Source organism: Pantherophis guttatus, chromosome 7, assembly GCF_059756535.1.
Source record: "Pantherophis guttatus breed Tessera chromosome 7, ASM5975653v1, whole genome shotgun sequence".
NCBI classification, from domain to species: domain Eukaryota; kingdom Metazoa; phylum Chordata; class Lepidosauria; order Squamata; family Colubridae; genus Pantherophis; species Pantherophis guttatus.
This window is the reverse complement of record NC_142069.1, coordinates 33,465,424-33,486,784: the sequence shown is the minus strand read 5'-3', so window position 1 is coordinate 33,486,784 and position 21,361 is coordinate 33,465,424. Positions and strand designations below refer to the sequence as shown.

At 35.7% G+C, this 21,361-nt stretch overlaps 1 protein-coding gene across 1 annotated transcript in view; it reads right to left on the bottom strand.

Moving 5' to 3' along the window:
- Positions 1-4: 4 nt before the first annotated feature.
- The window catches only part of GUCY2C (guanylate cyclase 2C), a 92,966-nt gene continuing 71,609 nt past the window's right edge, over positions 5-21,361 (bottom strand). The window contains exons 20-27 of the mRNA XM_034403390.3: positions 21,056-21,147; positions 20,064-20,222; positions 18,707-18,899; positions 18,264-18,438; positions 14,532-14,630; positions 2,779-2,873; positions 929-1,005; positions 5-364 (exon numbers count right to left, since the gene is read on the bottom strand). Coding sequence (XP_034259281.1) covers positions 190-364; positions 929-1,005; positions 2,779-2,873; positions 14,532-14,630; positions 18,264-18,438; positions 18,707-18,899; positions 20,064-20,222; positions 21,056-21,147 — 1,065 coding nt within the window. The 3' untranslated portion in view covers positions 5-189. The remainder of the gene's footprint in view (positions 365-928; positions 1,006-2,778; positions 2,874-14,531; positions 14,631-18,263; positions 18,439-18,706; positions 18,900-20,063; positions 20,223-21,055; positions 21,148-21,361) is intronic.

Here is a 21,361-nt window from a genome sequence, read left to right as displayed (position 1 = left end):
TGAAAACTTGTATGTCTTTTAATAATGCTTGCTAGTTTGAAAAGGTGCCATCAGACTTATTGATTAACGATACTTAAAAGAATGAGCAACATTCTGTTTTTAACCAGTCTTGCTCTCCTCAATCTTGCAAATGGGTAACAATGGTGGGAACCCAAAATCATTTTATTCCTAACTTGTTCCTATCTAGCTTTACAGGTAAGTGGCAGGGTGTTCTTTAGTAGCCAATTGCAGATATTCCAGGGTGTCTTTGCAGTAGCTAGTCATGCGCGAAATCTCTTGCATCTGGCAATCTCCCGTTGGTCTTTTTTGTAACGAGTCCTTTATCATCTCAGCAAAGTCTGCCTGCAAACGCTGCTGATTCTCCCTGGAAATAGCAGTAAATATTTTTAATTATCTATACATTTCCATCCATCAATATTTCTATTCCTATAAACGCTGTTTAAAAATTGAGAATAGAGGGAGCTCATACAGGAGTGGCAACACCTAGTTGATCTTATAGCAGGTTGAGGCCTGGATTGCACCTGGGTGACATCACATCAGAATATCCTAGGTCTATAGAAATGGTGAAGAAATTGGGAAATAAAACCAAACAATAACAGAAAACAGTGGCAAGCCACTCTCCTGAATACAACATGGATGTCTACAGATATACACACCAAGAGCCAAGCTCACCTGGAGTGAGAATGTATTTTTTTATGTGTGTCTATATCTTGCAGGGGGTGAAGTTAGTTTGGGAATGCATGAACCTGTCCTCCAAAAGCACCCCACCCTCAGAAAATAACAAATAGGAAGAACATATACTGCAAAAGATTCTTCTCTCCCTATCAAAAGGAAAACAAGGACTATCAATCAACAATGCAAAAACCCACCCTGATTTGAACACTGGTTAATATCACAGCTTTTTAAAAAAACAAAAAAAACCTCTTACGCTGAAGGAGGTGATGGAAGATTATATTGTTGATCCTTCACACCTGTCAGCCAATAAGTAATCTCAGTTCCTTTGCCCTAGCATGAAATGATAAGATTAATTATTAACTATTATAGTTATAATTATTATTTTTTTGAATATACATCAATATCAATACATGAATAGTGAGGCATCTGGGTATACAAGTATTTGAATACAAGTAGTAATGATAGTATTAATATTATTTGTTATTTAAATCATACTTATGTAATTGTAATAATATTCTTTTACATATTTGTATTAAAATATAAGCATTATTTAATTATTCAACATTTTAGTCCCCCATTCTAATAACAATAACAGTATCATTAGAACGTACATGGTATCACCATCTTTCAAACTCTAATCTTTATGTCTAGCTATTACTTTTAATATGTTATATTAAAATGTGCATAATAATATTCCCCCTATTTCTTGGGTCTGCCTCTATTCTAACTCCTGGTAAAGCCAATCTTGTATTACAAAACATTTCCTCTATCCGTCATCTCTTGCCCATTTTAATATTTCAATTCTTATTCATTTTTTGACTTGCCTCCCAAATTCCTTCCTTGGGTCTTCTTCTCTATCTACATCTTTCCTGTTTAATTTAAGTATTTCTTCCATCTCTACTATCTTTTGTTGCCAAACCTCCAGAGGATTTGCCCAACTCTCAATTTTCTTTTCAAAGATATATTTCTGTTTATCTAGTATCATTTTTTGGTCTTTTAGCATGTATTTCCCCTGAATTGCTTCATATGTTTTTATTACCTTCTCCCTCTGATCTTCTTGTTTTGTTTGTTTATTTAGTTCTGTCTTTTCCCCTGGTCTCTCCATTGTCTCCTCTATTTCCTGGGCTTTTTGATCATTATTCATGATCTCTTGTGGAGCATTTTCTAACTTCCCATTTTTGTTATTCATTAAGTCCATTATCTCCCTGTGATTCCTTGCCATAGTATCATTGGGGGCAGGGAGGTTCAAAGGATCATATTTCTTTGGCAGTCATCTGGTTATTAGCACTCTCCCTAAGAGCTCTTGAAGCCACTTGCAGGGTTTATCTGTGCAAATTGTGTGTGTGTGTGTGTGTGTGTGTGTGTGTGTGTGTGTGAAGCTGCTCAATGTTAACATAAATGGCCTCTTTTACCCTTCTTTAAAACCAATGCTGGACCATTATGTTAACACTGAGCAGAACTCTCTCAACATTCACTACTGCAAATCAGGAATGTATTTCCCAATCCAAGGTCATATAATAAGATTTATTACAAATAATCCTCACTTACCAAGGGTAACTTGTACTAGCAACTACGCCACTAAAGGACATGGTTGTAAGGCACCACACTGAGTTAATGCAGTTGTAAAGCAACTTGCCAACTTACAATGAATGTTCTAGCAGTATCAGTTGCCATAGTTAGATGAATCCCATGTTATTACAGCATCCCACAGTCACAGGATTATCATTTGTGACCTCTTACCAGCCTCCCCATTGATTTTGATTGTCAGAAGATGGCAGTGAAGGTCACAAACGTGATCATGTGATCATGGAATGCTGTGATGTTCTATTTGTGATCTGATCATTAATTACCCAAATCCCAAACAAGTGACTACAGGGACTCTGCAATTGGTATAGTTATGAGGATCCGTCATAAGTACCTCTCTCATTCCACACTGTTGTAATTTCAAATCATCACTGAATAAGTGGATGTTAAGTGAAGACTACCTTTAAGTAGTCTGGACACAATTGAGCTGTAAGTTATATTTTAAAAGCTACACAGCTCTTAAATAAATGTTCACTGTAAACAGATTTTTTAAATTATGAATATATGGGTATAGATTACCTTCAAATATGTTTCTCCCCGTTCTTCATACTGGAACTGACAGTCTGTCCTCTTCAGAATATCAATAGTGGAACCACTTACATGGATCCGCAAAGCTAAAAGTAAGCATATAAGAAATACACAATATTTGTAAGATAGTTTTTATTATTATTTATTATTACTATTGTGCCAAAGTTATACAGTTGATATTTAGTAATTCTTGATTATTTTAAATGGGTGGAAACAATAGAATTCAGTTATCTGAAAAACAACATTGTTTTTATAAGAAACATTTGTAATTAAATATATGTAATGCTGAACATATTAATATAAATTTGGATTAGCTTTGATAATTTTATTTATTTGTTTGGTCATATAACAATGTATATATATATAACCGGTAGTAAAGGCAAATAGAACCCACCCAATTGGAACATATTGCTAGAAGGATATAAATTGTTCAATGAGACAGACTCAACAAAAGAGGAGGAAGAGTTGCAATGTATACAAAGAACTACTATATCTCTATAGAAATACACAATACTAAGGATGAAAGCTGCCTTCAAAGTATAACTTTCAAGTTATAGTGAATATTGGGGGGGAGGGGAATGACATTCCTCAGGTGCAGGGGTGGGTTCTACTTACCTTTACTACCGGTTCGCAACGGGGGCCATGCACACGGTCTTCTGCGCAAGCGCAGAAGCGTTTTCATGACATCAGGGTCAGTGGGCGGAGCCTCCCACTGGTTTTACTACCAGTTCTATAGAACCGGTGCGAACCGGGAACAACCCACCACTGCTCCCGTGTACTACAGGCCACCCTACCAAGCTGAGGAAATATGAAAGCCATATTTGAACTATTCGCAAAAAAGTTGACGGAGGTGTGCAGGAAACACACCACTGTAATAATGGGGGACTTTAACTACCTTTCCATTAACACAGGAAAAAAAACTTTGCAAGGAGTGGGGGATTGAACAGGTTCCTGACGTGCCAAGTCACGTGCCTTTATCTCCCAAAAGGTGGAGGAAAGAACTAGAGGGTCAGCTATACCGGACTTAATTCTTAATAAAAACCAAATGGCTGAGGAAGTGGAAGCTCTTTGGGGAAGAACTTTGGGGAAGAATGACCATATCATACTAGAATTCACCACAATGCAGACCCAGGTAACTGAACAAAGTCAGACTGGTGTTTTAGACTTTAAGAGATCTGACCTTCAACAAACTAGGAGAGAGAATAGGAAGGATTCCATGGATGGAAATCCTAGATGGAAAAACAGTATGAGATGCTTGGGTTACTTTGAAAAACAAATAATAAAGACCCAAACAAAAACAATACCAAGAGAAAGAAAAACAAGTGACTGCAGACAAGCATGGTTGCACAAAGAGCTCTCTGACAAACTGATGGAAAATTTCCAAAACTTTCCAAAAATGTAAAGAGTGGCATATAACAAGAGCAGAATACCAGCAAATAGTCCAAATATGCAAAGATGGAGTCAAGAAGGCGAAGGCTCGGAATTAACTAAGACTTATAACAAATGCCAAAAATGGCAAAAAAAAAAAAAAAAGGTTTTCTTTCAATATGTCAAGGAAATTGTTGGTTCACTAGTGGGAGAAAATGGCAAGAAGGTGATGGGCAGCAAGGAGAAAGCAAAACTGTTTAATTCCTTCTTTGCATCTGTCTTTGAGCAAAAGGAAAAAAATCCTATCAAAAGCAGCAGTGTCTGAGACAGAACAGGAATGCAGATCAAATTAGCAAGGAATTGATAAGACACCTATCTGCTTTGGATGAGTTCAAATCTCAAGGACCAGATGGTTAAAATTCCAAGGTCCTGAAGGCAGATATGATCTGAATGAAATCTTCCAGAGATCCTAGAGCACAGGGGAACAGAAGAGGACTGGAACAGAGCTGGTGTGTTCCAATATTCAAAAAGGCAAAAACAAAATGGATCCAGAAAACTAGTATAGGTCTCCTGCGTGAGCAGGGGGTTGGACTAGATGACCTCCAACGTCCCTTTCAACTCTGTTACTGTTATAACTATAGAATAATCAGTTTTGAAGAAAATGGATATTAAGTTACTCTTTTATAAAAGTGTTAAATGTATTAAAAAGCTATGATGTTCTTACTGTTGCAAAATGACCACAAATTGTAATCAATAGAGACAATGTGTAATGACTTGCTAAAAGCTCCCTTGGAGACAGAAACCTATGCCTTGGGCAAGACCACTATCAGTAAGAAAGGAACATCCGCTCAAAGTGAAAATTAAAAGTAAACATGATAAGACAGTTGTTGTTAGGCAGGAAATGTCAAGATGACCCTTTAAAGTGTAAAGCAACTTGGAGAATGATTTAGGAGAATAAAGGGGAGTTGGGAGGGCTTCTTAGGCGTGGCGTGCATTGTATAGGAGTATAAAATGTGTAGCTTAAAAACAGCTTCTTGTGCTCTTTGAACTCAATCCATTTGGGAAGGGTCTAAGAGGCTGTGCTTGCAACCGCTTTTTATTTTTCTTCATGATATCACCAATAAACCTTTGATTTTGTGAACCAGACTTGCTTTTGAATTGTGAGTATACAATTGGGGTTTTTATAACTCACAGCTTGACATCTATACCTGGAAAAATCCTGCAAAAGATAATCAAGCAGTGGATTTGTGAGCATCTAGAAATGAAGACGATTACTGAAAGCTTGTTAAAAACAGATCATGCCAGACATGTTTTATTGCCTTCTAAAGTGACTAAATTAGTCGATCATCGAAATGTGAATATGGTATACTTAAACTTCAGTAAGTCATTTGATAAAATAGACTATAGCCTACTTCTTGGTAATATAGAACAATGTGGAAGAGATAGTACCACCACCAGATGGATTTGCAGTTGGCTGACCAAATGTACTCAATGTATAGTCAGTGGTGGGATACAAATAATTTAACAACCAATTCTCTGCCCTAATGACCAGCTGGGTAGGCGTGGCTGGGTGGTCATGTGACTGGGTGGGCGTGGCCAACTCGACATCATTAACATCACGTTTTGCCTCGCTGGCATTTCATGACCATGGGGATGCTGCAAGTTGTAAATGTGAAAAATGGTCATAAGTCACTTTTTTTTAATTAAAGAGTTTTACAAAAAAATTTACAAATATTTCCCCCTCCCCCCCTCCCTTCCTTACCCTCCCCCCCACCCCACCCCGAACTTCCCAGAACAAAATACAGGGTATAACAATTAACAATCCTATACTAAGCTAAGCTAGCTATCTATGGACTCCTATCCCCCCCTTCACACTTTAACTCCCCTTTTACTTAACTAAATATGAATACTCTTAATTTTTCTATTCATTCATAAGCTATTTGATACTTTTTAGTCCGATATTTGTTTTGAATATAATCAATCCATCTTCTCCATTCTGATATATATCTTTCTTGCGAATAGTCTTTCAAATATGCTGAAATTTTTGCCATTTCTGCTAAATTTGCTACTTTTAATGTCCATTCTTCAGTAGTAGGCAAATCTTCCTTCTTCCAATATTGCGCCACCAAAAGTCTAGCTGCAGTTATTAAATTCAAAATCAATTTAGTCTCTATCACCGTACAATCTGTAATTATACCCAACAAAAACAATTGTGGAGTAAACCTTATCTTCTTTTTAAGAATATTTTGGATAATCCACCATATTTTTATCCAAAATGCTTTAACTTTTTTACATATATGATAATAGGTGGCATCATCACAATCACATCTCCAACACTTAGATTGCAAATTCGGATACATACAGGCTAGCTTTTTAGGGTCTAAATGCCATCTGTAAAACATTTTATAAAAAATTTCTCTTAAATTTTGCACTTGCGTACATTTCACATTTCTAACCCATATTTTTCCCAAGTTTCCAACATTATTGATTCCTGAATATTTTGTGCCCATTTTATCATACAATCCTTAACTAATTCCGTTTCTGAATCTATTTCTATCAATATATTACATAATCTTTTTATATGCATTTGGCTTTGATCTCTAATTTGTTTTACCAAATTTTCCTCGTTCTGCATGATACCAATTCTCTGATCTTCTTTCCATCTAGCTTGCAGCTGTCCATACTGAAACCAAGTTTGAATTATCCTTTCTTCTTTTAGTGCATTTAAGGACTTTAACTGCAATATACCCTCTTCCATTTTAAGAAGCTCTTTATAGGTAATCACCTCTTGCTTTTGTTCTACACTTATATTCTCTATCGCATGTCTGGGTATTGCCCATATAGGTATCTTATAATTTAATTTATATTGATACTTTTTCCAAACTCGTAACAAGGCATTCCTTAATATATGGCTTTTAAAGGTCTTATCCACTTTCTTATCATATAATAAATAAGTATGCCAACCATATAACAAATCATATCCTTCAATATTCAATATTCTTTCTTCTGTTGAATTAATCCAGTCACTGATTATTGATAGGACAGCTGCTTCATAGTATAATCTTAAATTAGGCATTTAAGACCTCCTCTTTCACGTATATCTTGCATTATTTTTAACTTTATTCTCGGTCTTCTCCCTGCCCAAACAAAATTATTAATACCCTTCTGCCATTCCCTCAAATTTACATCTTTCTTGAGTATTGGTATCAATTGGAACAAAAATAAAAACCTGAATAAAACATTCATTTTTATTGCTGCTATTCTTCCCAACAAAGATAATTGTAATTTTCCCCAATTCTCCATCTCTTTCTGTACTTTTTGCCATAACAATTCATAATTATTTTTATATAATTTTACATTTGAAGCTGTAATATATACCCCTAAATATTTAACCTTTTTTACTATTTCAAATCCCGTTAATCTTTCTAGTTCTTCTTTTTGCTTTACCATCATATTTTTAGTTATTATCTTTGTTTTTTGTTCATTTATTTTAAATCCAGACACTTGTCCATATTGGCTAATTATATCCATTAAACCTGTAACTGATTGTACTGGTTGAGTTAAAGTAACAACCAAGTCATCTGCAAATGCTCTTAGTCTATAATCATGATGTCTAATTTTAATTCCCTTTATTTTATTTGACCCTCATATTTTATTCAATAAAAGTTCCAAAGTTAAAATAAACAATAATGGTGACAAAGGGCATCCCTGTCTTGTTCCTTTTTCAATTTTAAAAGTTTCTGTTAAACCACTATTAATTATTATTTGTGCTGTTTGTCTCTGGTATATTGCCCTAATAGATTGTGTAAAATACTCTCCAAACTGCATCTTTTCTATTATTTTCAATAAAAATTGCCAATTCAATCGATCAAATTCCTTCTCTGCATCCCAAAAAATAAGCACTGCAGGGACTTGGTTGTTTCTTTCCAAATATTCCAATAAGTTTACAATTTGTCTTACATTACATTTCATTTGTCTCCCACTTATAAATCCAGATTGATCATTATGAATCATTTGTTGCATAACTATCATTAACCTATTTGCTAATATTTTAGCAAAAATCTTATAATCAGTATTTAAAAGCGATATTGGCCTATAATTTTTGGGTTGACTATGATCTTGATCCTCCTTTGGGATCAATGAAATAAAAGCTGTTCTCCAGGATGGGGGTACATCTCCTCCAGCTTGAATTTTGCTAAATAGTTCCTTAAGCAGTTCCACTATTTCTAACTGCAAATTTTTATAATAAACAGCTGTCAGTCCATCTGTGCCTGGAGCTTTACCCCCTTTTAACTGTTTAATTGCTAAAATAATTTCCTCTGAAGTTATTGGTTGGTTCAATCCTTCCCTTTGCTCTGGTGTAACTACAGGAATATTCTCCTCCTGTAAATATCTATCTATGTCTTTACCTTGAATTGTATCACTAGCATATAACTTTGTATAAAATTCTAAAAAAGCTTTTTAAATCATATTTTGTTGATATACCCCTTTACCGTTGTATTCTATTTTTTCTATGGTATGTAGCTTTTGTTTTTTCCTTAACAAATAAGCTAACCATCTACCTGGTTTATTCGCATTACAGAAAGTATTATGTTTAGCATATTGTAAATTAGTTGCCACTTGGTCTGCCATCATCATATTAAACTGTCCTCGCAACAAATTTATTGTTTCCTTTATTTTCTTATCTGTTGGATTCAATATAAATGCCTGCTCTTTCTTTTTTATTTCCTCTTCTAAATCCCTCTGTTTCTTTTCTTGTCTACATCTATATTTATTATTCAAATGCCTTAAAATTCCTCTCATATATGCTTTACTTGCATCCCAAACCATTTCCATAGGTGTACCCTTGTACATATTCATAACAAAAAATTCTTTCATTTGTTTTTTACATTCTTTCACATTTTCCTCATATCTAAACAAATTTTCATTTATCCTCCAAGACCTTCTAACTCCCTTTTCCTGCTCCAATTCCATCCACACCAGGCTATGATCAGTTAAAGTTCTTGAACATATCTTCGTCTTCCTCACCCTAGAAAAAAAATCATTAGTGATTAGTATAAAATCAATCCTAGAAAAAGATTGGTGTCTATCAGAAAAAAAAGTAAAATCCTTTTCTTCAACATTTCATTCTTGCCAGATATCTCTCAGCTCCATATCATCCATCATATCAAAAAAAGATTTAGGCAATCTAGCACGATTTTGGGTGTTTTGAAATAATCCTTTTTTGTCCTTTTGGGTATCCAATACTCCATTCCAATCACCCATTAATATACACGATTTGTAATCCCATTGTATTATTTTGGTGTGCAAAAGCTTATAAAATTTTTCTTGCTGTTGGTTGGGAGCATATACTCCAAATAAAAGTGTTTTCTTCTCTTCTATTAAAAATTCAATTGTGATGTATCTTCCTTAAACATCTGCCTCAATTAGTTTAGCTATTAAGTCTGTCTTTAGATATATAACTATACCGTTTTTCTTCTCTGGAGCAGATGCAACAAAATGTGTTCCCAATCTTGAATTTATCAAATATTTTTGATCTGTCACTCTAATATGTGTTTCTTGTAGACAAATTACATCATTTTTAAACTGTTTCAAATAGTGAAATATTTTCTTCCTCTTTTGCAGTGAATTTAAACCATTAAGATTCCAGGTCAAAAATTTAATTGCCATTCTTGGCACCTTGAAGCTTCTGGAGTGCCAGCTGGAAATCCTCCTGCACCTTTCTCTTCGGCCTTTCTCCTCCCACTGCTTCTGTTTTTATAGTTTCTTGAGCTTTCATTTGGGTTTGCTGTATCTTTAGGTCTTGTTCTCTTCGTTTGGCTGCAGCTCGGGTCTGTCTTTGATCTTTGGGTTCTTCTCTTTTTTCTGCTAATTCCAAAGGTTGAACAATACCAAAAAATTGCAATAAATCTTCTTCAATAAGCGAAGTCTCTCCTTCAGCTTGTGGCTGTTTACCTTCCTTCTGTCCCTGTATTGCCAACTCTTCTTTTCTTCTCCTCATTTCCGGAGATGATGGGCATCCAGCCTTTAATACATTAGTATAAAAATCTTTTGCCTTCCAAATTGTGTTAAGACGATATCTTTCTCCCAAGTAATTCACCACTAGTCCAACTGGAACATCCCATCTAAACTGGATCTGTCTTTCTAAGTTCATCCACCAAAAAAGCAAACTTTTTTCTGCTTCTCAACATTTTTGGGGGGATTTCTTTCAGTACTAAAACCTCTTGTCCTACCAGTTGGAGTTTATTTTTATAGAAGGCTTGTAAAAGTTCATTTCGGATCCTCCTCATTGTAAAATAAATCACAATATCTCTTGGCAATTGTTTCTGTCTGGCAAACCAGGAATTAATGCGATATATTTTGTCAATTTGCAATGAAAGATCTGCTTGTTGCTCTCCAGTTATCTTTGCAAAGGCCTCTGCAAAGATCTCTCTCAAATTCTCTCGATTGTGCTTTCTCAAACCTCTTACTCTCAGGGCAAACTCCATCGGTCTATATTGTAACATCACCACTTCATCGTCTACCCTATCCATCTTAATCTGAACTTCACCCATTTTATTTTCCAAATTCACATTAGACTGATTAATTTTTTCTACCCTTTCATCCAACAATTCAATGTGTTTTGCCAGACCCTGAAATGCCATTACAATATCTTCTCTTATTTCCTTATTCCGAGTTTGGATAACCTCCTTAATTTCAGCCATCTCATCAGACACTCCCTTAATTTTTCCCTCTAAAACAGAGTCCTGTAAAGACTCTTGTAAAGCTTCCAAAGTCAATATTTGTGGATTTGAGGTAGACAAAGATTGTAGTTTTGATGATTGTGCTGGCGATCCTCCAGCGCTTTTAAAAGAGCCGGGTTTTATTTGCTTAGAGGCCATTTTTAACTTTCAATTTATACTTCTTGCAGCAACCAAATTAATAAGTTCAATTGTTTTTAAATCTTTTGTAAATATTGTAATTTATTTAAAGTCCATACTGTAATCTTTCCACTTTCTTTCTTTAATGTAGAATCCAATAATCTTGAACAGCCTTAAAAGTGGTAACGATGTTAACAATCACGTTCACTATAACTTTCACTTTTCCACACCCTATTACAGTTCAGGCACCATTTTTCCTTTCCTTTTTTAAGATGATCTTAGAAAGAAGAAATATGGATACAGAGTTAAAGTTCATTACTTGTAGTTACTAGGACTCCTGTTTTTGTTCTGCCTGCTTTGGGATTAATTTGAAGCTGAGTGTTGATTGCAGGGGTGGTCGCGGCGTCTTGTTCTGCTTAAAGCAGAAAAGTCCCGGATCTGGAGCTCTGTCGGGCTACCAGGGAGCTCTCACCCTTCATGTCCCAGAATTATTCCTAGGGCTTTTGGGGAGCTCTACCTTCATCCAGCTGCTCGCCTTATCCTCTTCTCCTGAGGGGAAGGTTTCCAAACTGCTAGACAGCTGATTTGCACTGTCTTGGCAGTTTTTACGAGATCATGGGGCTGACGATCCGAAAGGAATGTCTGCCAGCACCTGTGGTGCCACTGGAAGTCATAAGTCACTTTTTACAGTTCCATTGTAACTTTGAATGGTCACTAAATGAACTGTTGTGAGTCAAGGACTACCTGTACAAAAATACAAAAAGCTTCTTTGCTTGCAAAAAGCTGCCCTAAATACCAATCATTAGATTAGAAATACCTGCAAGCCAGAGTTACAAATCAGGCAGGGTGCCAGAACACCTTGAGGAATTAAAATAGTTAACATGCAATGATAAGTATCACCAGCCAACTCTTGCTCATAAAGTGAAGCCCTTTAGCAGAGAGTTAAGCTCTTCAGAAAGTGGGTGGGCATATTTGGGCTACAAAATGCCAAGTTAAAGAGACAAATTAACAAATTATATATGGGACCCAAGTTCATGCCTCCCAAGCTTGTCAGGATCACAATAAAATTAGTACATGCCACAGATATCTAGATAAACTTCAAGCCTGGTGCCGTGTTACTAAGCCTTATTATCATGAGAGAAAATTAAAATGAATGGAAGGATCTACACCCTTACCTCCTTTTTTTAAAAAAAAAATCTTACTATCAGTGAGCAATCACGTGCTTTGGCCACTCCGAAGCAATTCAAAAGCAATAAAGGTGCTTTTTCAAGAGGCAACTGGACTTTCTGGAAACCAAGAAAGTCCAGTTGCCTCTTGAAAAAAGCACCTTTGGAATAACCATGAGCTGGATGACTGAAGAATCCCCATAGACAAGAGACTCCTGTGCTCAGTGAACTGACAAAGCACCCTTTCACACCCAGGAGAAGCAATCCTTAGATTCATTTGCACCACTTAAATATACCAACTGGTCTCACTCACAAGATATCCTAAGGAAATCATCCAGATTTAAGGAAAGATCACATGCCCCCAGAAAGATAGTAAAAAAATCAGTGCCAAGCTTGCATCCTGCCTCTTGGAAGTACAGCCCAAAAGGACAGTGCAGGAACCACTAAAGCAGTGAAGGAAGACCCCCCTCCCCAGATAGAAAAAGAAACCATGAGGCAGGAAAAAAATCAAACACAATACAAATAATTAAATCACAACAGTTTAAATCCTTTTAAAACTAAAACACAAGTCTTGTCTGGCTTATTTCCAGAGCTCACACCCCAGGCAAGCTCAATGTAAACACATGAGATAAGCCTAACTACAAAGAATACAATTAGTGCTAGAATGTAGCAAAAGAGCAAACACAGTAGCTGTTGCTTGTTAAACCAATTACTGGAACAAATGGACACAGGAACTAGATTTCTCAATCCTGCTTCTTTTCAGGAACAGAGATTAACATTTTTCCTTTTAAACAAGGCTGAATAGGGAAAATAATCCCATCAATAAACAAAGCACAGAATTAAATTTAACCAAAAACCAGTTTTAGACCAAAACTCAGAAAGCGTAACTCATGTTTGGATGTCAATCTTTCTAGCTAGCCAAGAAGCCTTGCTGAATGTCACTCATCTTGGTTCCTTGTCATTAAAAGCTTCTTTCCGGCAGCTCTACTTTGTTATTCAATTATTTCTTCAAAGTGCTGATCATTGCATCCCGGCTGGAAGAACTCCAACAGGGAAGTATTTCCTCCCAACAGCAGTGTAAAAAGCTTAAAACAACCCTTCCCCTTTAAGAAAGTCAAGCCTCTAATAAAGCAAAGCAAAGTACCAGCAAAGAAAAAAAAAAACCCTCAGGAGAAGCTCAGGCGACAGTAAGTCTGGGCATACTGCCAAGAACCTTTAGCTGTTACAATGTAATAAGGCTTAACTGAGAGGCAGTTTCTTGTAAACAGAGCAATAAAGATATGGATTAGGCTAGAAACAACACCAGAATCCCACCACTCTGTGTAGTCCTCAATGGACTACACACAGTCCTCTCTATGTAGAGAGAGACATGTAGTGGGATTCATAAGCAATCTAAATGAGGGGATAGAAGGGAAACTCATTAAATCTACAGATGACACAAGCTGGGGGAAGGGGCATTGCGAACACTTTGGAAGATAGACTCAAGATTCAGAAAGATCTTGAAAGACTTGAGCATTGGGTCCTATCCAACAAAATGCAGGCCAAAATTGGGGAGAAAGATCTAAATGTGGATGTCTTTTGAGGAAAACACCATAGATGGTCCAATTATTTATTCACTACATTTGTATTGTGAAGATGATACAAAAAGGAAATTGAATGGCATGTTAAATGTGCTTGGCAAGCATTCGGCAAGCTAAACATAATTTTCAAGAACAACCTCCCCCTATGCCTAAAGAGAAAAATGTTCGATCTGTGTGCTACCTGCTCTAGCATATGCCAGTGAAACATGTACACTAACCTCACAATCGATACAAAAGCTACGAATGGTGCAAACAGCCATGGAAAGACAAATGCTCGGCATTAATATCATTAAGAGAATAAAAGAATTGAAATGGAAATGGCCTGGTCACATAACAAGAAGAACTGATGGCAGGTGGACCAAGGCAGTCATAAAATGAATCCCACTTCATGAAAAGCATCCACAAAAGAGACCTAAAACAAAATGGATTGATAACATCAGCAAGTATTCCAGGCCCAATTGGCAAAAGAAAGTTCAGGATCGTATTGGTTGGAAACATGCCAAAGAGGCCTTCAGCCTGCAATGGATAGACAATGGCTAAAATGATGATGACATTTGTATTGTACATCAAGGAGTTAAGAAGCTATATATGTTGCAGTGCCTTATAATCTAAATTCACAAAAATTACACACTTATCTATGAAATAGTGATTGGCCCCCAATTCTAGTAAGTCTATCATATCTTGATAAAATCTTTCTTTTTATATATGGAATTCTGAATTTGACTGTATAAAACATTGTATAGTTAGAAACTCTGAAACTCTATTCTTACGTAAACCTGTAGACTCCATTCTTGAAGCTGTGTTCACAGTGTCTCCAAACAAGCAGTAACGAGGCATTTTAATTCCAACCACACCAGCTGCGCACGGACCTGAACATAAGACAAAATAGAAATTGTCTGAAAAGTTAAGTCCACATTGTCTAATTAATCTCACTGTTTACAATCCCTCAATCATGTGTATCGATATTTGTAACTCATAGCTGTGTGCTTATTCATGGATCTTTACACCCATACTTAATACTGTTGCTCATGAGTTAAGAGTACAAAAAGTTATGCCATAATCAATTACCAATCATATGAGTAGAATGAACTATAGTCAACCAAAAATTATGCCACAATCAAGTTATTAAGATACCATAAATTATTTGCTATTTTTCCTAACGTGTGTTCATGAAAAGATATGGCAAAGGAATGAACGTAGCAGGATTGATTTGATCAGTTATGCTTATGAATTGAGAGCACTGGTAAAGAATACTTTCTCTTCCTGCATATATAGATGGTGCAATTGGAAAAATGTTAAAAGATGGATATGAGATGGAGACTATGCAATATTTTTAAAATGTGTGATAATTGGATCTCTGCCTGATAATTGGAAGAATGTTGTCACTGTTCTGAAAAACAGAGAGGTAAGAACAGTGGTGGGTTGCTACCGGTTCTCCCCGGATTGGGAGAATTGGTAGCAGCGGCAGCGAGAGGCTCCATCTTGGCATGCACAGAAGCATCAGGCATGTGCGTGAGAGCAAGTGCGGCCACGAGCAAACTGGTAGCGACGGAATATGCAACCCACTACTAGGTAAGAAGAATGCAGAACAAAAGACAGGACGTGAATTAAAGACCACACATAATTGTTGAATTAACATGGCGAAAAAAGGATGGTTTGCAACTCTGAAAAACATGGAAAGATACAGTAAATGCTGCTAAGTGGTGATATAAACTATATTTTAGCTTCCTTTTCTTGTCTCATATTTCCTGCTGTTAATTTCTTTTCATTACTGATTCTTACTCCTCTTCTAGACTTTGCATAATTGTTTCTCTCAAATGGGAATCGCATAAGAGCTAAATATCAATATTTGTTTAATATTTTTCTATTGAAATAGTAAAAAATGTATCAGTTCAGTAATTTATTTGCAGCCTGTAATGTGCTTAGTTCAAGCACTCCTTTGCAGTCCACAGCCTATGACACAGTCTGGAAGAAAGGTTTATTACACAAACTACAACTGAATATCCTATGTCAAAAGACTATCCACCTTATTAATAATATGCTGAGTGACAGGACTTTTCAAATAATAATGGGAGGGGGGAAAGCGAAGTGCTCTTCCAAATCTAAGATCCTCTTATTTCTGAATCTCAAGCAGAATTCTTTTCCTCTCAATTCCAGTTATGTAAAATTGTCTAAGTCCTTTTCCATCTCTCTATTATTTAATTTTACTTTATCAGTAATTTGTTTTGATTCTGCTCGATTTCTTCAATTTGTTTTTTTCTTCTTCTTTCATTTCCTCTTTCATCTTTACAAACCTTTCCTCCATTCTCTCTTCAGATGCAGGCACTTCAAACAGATTTGACAGATTTGGATACCCACCCCCCTTTTCAAACTTTTTTGTAATAGTCCCAAAATAATACTGTTTTTTATTGGTTGTTTTAAGAATCCTCTTCTTCCCTCACAATATTTTGCTTCTTTTGCAGTAGTAACAGTTTTTAAAATGTGTAATCCAAAGGTAAAAGTGAGTCAGATGAGTTCCAGAAAATCCTGGTGAAGACATTAGAAAAATATCTTTAACAATTTTTTTTTTGAATGAGATGAAGATGGTACACAGGCAGAGTAAAGTATATAGGATTAATATATGATTTGCAAGATTAAGAAACATATTAAGGAATATTCTTGTGTACTTTTTCAGGAAGAAATCCAGAGACCAGGTTTGGGGCAGCATTCCAAGATCAGACTGAAGATTAACAATGTAGATGCAATTGTACTTAAATAAATTTTGATCAAGATAATGAGCAAGAGAAAAAAGTTTTTTTCCTGAAAAGTTCAGACAGAAAACAGATACCATTTTGATGGGATAAAGTCAATGGTGGAATTCAGCTGGTTCACACTGGTTCAGGAGAACCATTTGTTAACTTTCTGAGCTGTGTTTTTCCCACTTTACAGGGCTAATCCTGTCAGGAAGGCAGTAAGGAGACATTCTGGTGTGCCTCTCTGTGTTGTTTCTAGCCTAATCCTTATCTTTATTGCCCTGCTTAAGTGTTTTCAGAAACTGCCTCTGGGTTAAGCCTTGTTACATTGTAACAACAGTTAATAGTTCTTGGCAGTATAAATTCATTTAGTGACCATTCAAAGTTACAATGGCACTGAAAAAAATGACTTATACATTTTTCAAACTTATGATTGTTGCAGCATCCCCATGGTCATGAGAGGCCGGGTGAAGTGAAGTGTCCCCCGACAAGAGTGATGTGAGTTGGCCATGCCCACCCAGTCACATGCCACCCAGCCATGCCTACCGAGCTGGTCATTAGGGCAGAGAACCAGTTGTTAAATTATTTGAATCCCACCACTGAACCAAGTGGATACTTACTTCTAAACAACAGAAGTTTACATTGAATTCAGTACAAAAAGCAAGAGAATTTCTAGAATAATTTAAAGGGGAAAAGGAAGAAATGCAATTAGAGGTCATAAAAAGGACTAAACAACAACTACAGAATACTGAGAAGAGGCTCCCATCTTAGCCACTACAGGTAGTGACTTTTCTAAATTCTTGACATAAATATGAATGGCTAACACAGAATATAAATGGAGCAAATACTCCTCAAAAAAGAACATTGTTTGATTATTTGAAAAAAAATAAAACTAGATATATTCTACTTATAAGGAAACTTATTACATAAAAGGATAAAATATTTGGTTCATACAGATGTAGAGTTTATTTCAATGGAGTAGTTTTGTATATGAATCCACAATTACAATCAGAGTTGATATTAGCTGATGATTATGGTAGATATGTGGACATGGAAATTAATCTAAACCAGATGTTCTTGACAGTTCTACTCAACCTTTATTGTTCTTGATGAGAAGATGAAGATATCAATAAAACTTGCTTTAGACCAGTGGCCCCCAGCCTTTTGGGCACCAGGGACCAGGGACCAGTTCCATGGAGAAAGGTTTTTTCATGGACTGGAGGGGGCATGATTTTGCTTGCTGCCTGCATTCCATGGATGGGGCTTCACTTGTTTATGCAGCCTGGTTTCTGGCATGCCGCAGACCAGTGCTGGTCCAATGGATCGGGGGTTGGGGACTCCAGCTTTAGACACTACTCTCTTGCCTCCATTTTTTCTTCTTCAGGAATTTAGAGAAGAGTGTCTGTGGTGGCTTAATTAAAACATAACTAATTAATAATGATTTCTTCAGGCTTCCTGAAAAGGGCACTTTTCATGAACAGTACAGAAATTCTGAATTTTGTATACAAGTGTATATAAAATACAAATTACAAGGAAGTATTGATCAATAATATTAGGAAGCTATTTATGCTTGATATTATCTTTATAATATTCACTATATTCTTTTTTGAACAATTGGTCACCACTGATAATTTTCTTAAAGGTAATATTTGAAATCCTAAGAAATATATAATACCATTTCTATTATTACTTTAGGAAAACTTAAACATGATATTAAACATCATTGTTGATTTCTTTGTTTTGATCAAATGTTTGATAGAATTCTCGTACCAGAATGAATTCCTATTCGAATCCATACAGGAAGGCCAGGAAGATGTTGTAATTCAAATGACCCCATGAAACTGAGTATATCCAGGGCCATCATGGAAATATCCACTGCGTGGCAGTTACCATTTCTGTTTGGTAAACCACTTACTACCATATATGCATCTCCAATGGTCTCCACCTGTTGAAACATGACAAAAATTCACAAGGTATATCTGCTTAGGGAAATCTTCAATTAACAAAATAAGTCTTCTGATTAGAGCTGTAGGTCCACTCAGTATAATACAGCCCTCCTATCTTGGTGTCCCCTCCAGATAATTGGATTCCGTGATTCAGATCACTTCAATTCTGATTGTGCTCAACCAGCATACACACACACACACACACACACACACACTTTTGTTTCATCTTAAGGTAACCTTTTATATTTTGTTCTCAGATCAGATCACCTTGTAAACATCATGATGATCAAGAATGTGGTCAAAGTTTTTGTAGATGTCATTCAACATGTCTACCACTTCCATAGGTGTGCTGTATTTACATATGGTTGTGAAGCCCACAATGTCACTGAAGTAGATAGTGACCTCTTCAAACAATTCTGGCTCTACAAGTCCAGTCTCCTTCAAAGATTTTACCACAGGCCTATGTGGGGGGAAAAGGGGGAGGCTTATTAATTTCAAAGTGTGCTTTAAAAAAATTAATTGTGGTATGATAGTCACAGCTTTTATCTCTTGTTGAATTGCCTTGAAAGAAATGGCAGCTATAAAAATGTCATTGATAAATAAAATAAATAAAATTTTTGGTGAGACATGATTAGTTAATAATTAGTTCACAGCTAATTAATAATTACTTAATTAAAGTACTAAAGCATTTATAGCACTGGTAATCATATTCCTTATGCAATACATTGGAAATCAATATTTAATTAAATAAAATCATCTTAACACTTTGCTGTTGTGAAATTCCCTTATTGTAATATCACACTGTTGTGTATATAAGAAGAAGAAGAAAGCAAAGGTAATACCAACAATAATAGGCGCAATCCCAAAACAACTGGAGCACCACTTGAACACTATCAAATTCACCATCAGTCAATTGCAAAACGCAGCTTTACTCAGAACAGCATATATCCTATGACAATATCTATAACAGCATGAAACATCTAGATTTGTCTATCCCAGGTCCTTGGAAAGTACTTGACAGGTAGACAAAAATGCCAAATTCAGTCTGAATATCTGGCTGACTATGTGACAAACTATAATTTATAAAGTAAGTATATTGGTCTAATTATGTAGAGTCTGAAATGGCATAAATATAATAACATTTAAAAACCATCCTTCTATAGACCAGACATTCAATCTCCACAAATGAACACTGCACATGGCAAGCAGGATACAGTATTCCAAAGCAGCACTTGGTACAATACCTGTGGCCTTTCTAAAATCTGCCCAAGAAAAATCAAGACTATATGTCCTTTTTCAACAAAGTTACTTGAAAAGTATAAACTTCATTCTATCTATTTGTAGAAGAATAGTCTTTCTCTGAAAATGGTATTTGCTCTTGAAGAGGAATAGTATTTGCATGGAAGCAGAAGAAATTTTTGTATGCTATCCAGATATAACACGATAAATCCTTCATGCTGTTCAATATTGTACAAGTTTTTGAAAAGACAAATATATTTAACATAGATTTTAAAAGCTTATTCTTAAGTATTTGGACAAGAAACATATAAATCTGTTTACAATTCTTCAATCAGCAGAATTCTGTTGATACTGCAGGTACTGTTCCCTGGTGGAAGGCACTCACCGTGGGAGAAGCATGAAATTTAGTTTGTCAGCTCTGTCTCGTTCTGCTTTGTATAGCTTGGTTCTCTCTTCTACTAAGTGCTCCAGGTTTCGTGAATACAACTGCAGACGTCGGATCAATGTGTCCATATAGCTCTCATTGTTTTGGTTGTGGTAGTTGCTAGGAATATTGTAAGAACAAAAAATGATATTTTTCAAGAAAAGCAGCAAATAGAACTTGGTGGAAATTAATCTAATCTATAAATGTTATACAATCAAAAGGAACATCCACCAATTCTGTCCCTCTGAATAATAGTTATAAATAGATAAAAATGACATGCTAGAAATGGTTTTAAAAGTTGTAGATGAATCTTAAAAGAGAAAGAAGTAAGAATATTAGTATTTAAGCGTTTAAAATGCTACACTAGATATCTTGAGGAGAAAGAGAAAGAAAAGAGAGAGAAGGAGAACACATGAATGAGAGAATAGTTAGGGAGGTATATATTCAGGGTTGATTCTAGTCAGTAATGATTGGGGAAGAAGAGGGCCTGCCCTAACCCCTGCTATGTGAGGCGCTGCAGGATTTAAGTTTTCTCTCTTTTCTCCTTTTTAATATTTACATGAGGCTACTGGGTGAGATCACAATAAGCTGATTGGTGCCTTGACTTATGACCATCATGATTTACTACTGAAATTTCAGTCCCAATTGTGCTCGCAGGTTGTGGGCTACCTGTAGAGAGAGAGTAAAAGAGACAGAGACAGAGAGAAGAAAAGAGCCTAGCTAGAACAACCTATATGATCCAACAGGATTTTTGCATCACTAACCTTTACAGTAAATAATCATGCTATTTTACTTGATTTCTCTTCCCTTTATTCACGTCTACATGTTTTTTTTTTCATACATGGACATTTTTTAAAATCAGATAATACGTTATCATTTACTTTTGCCCATGTCGTGTACATTTTGCCATATTACTATATAAATCCTTGTTTTAATGTATATTTGTTTCTTACCTAAATATCCTACCTAGAGTAGTTTCAATTTTCTTAAAATCTGGCCTCTTTTCTGGATCTTCTTCCCAGCAGCTTTTCACTAGAAAATATATCTGGCAATGCATAATCCAAACCAAGGTTAGTTAATCTATTTTGGGTTCTATGATAAGATATCAAAATGGCTTTTTTCCTTCAGATAAAGTTTACACATTTTCCACACAATTCCCACTTCCTTGACACACAAGTATTATGTCAAATATTAACCACTACCTAAGGTTCCAACTCTTTTTCTTTGCAAAACTGAATGACTAGTTAAGCAGTTAATTT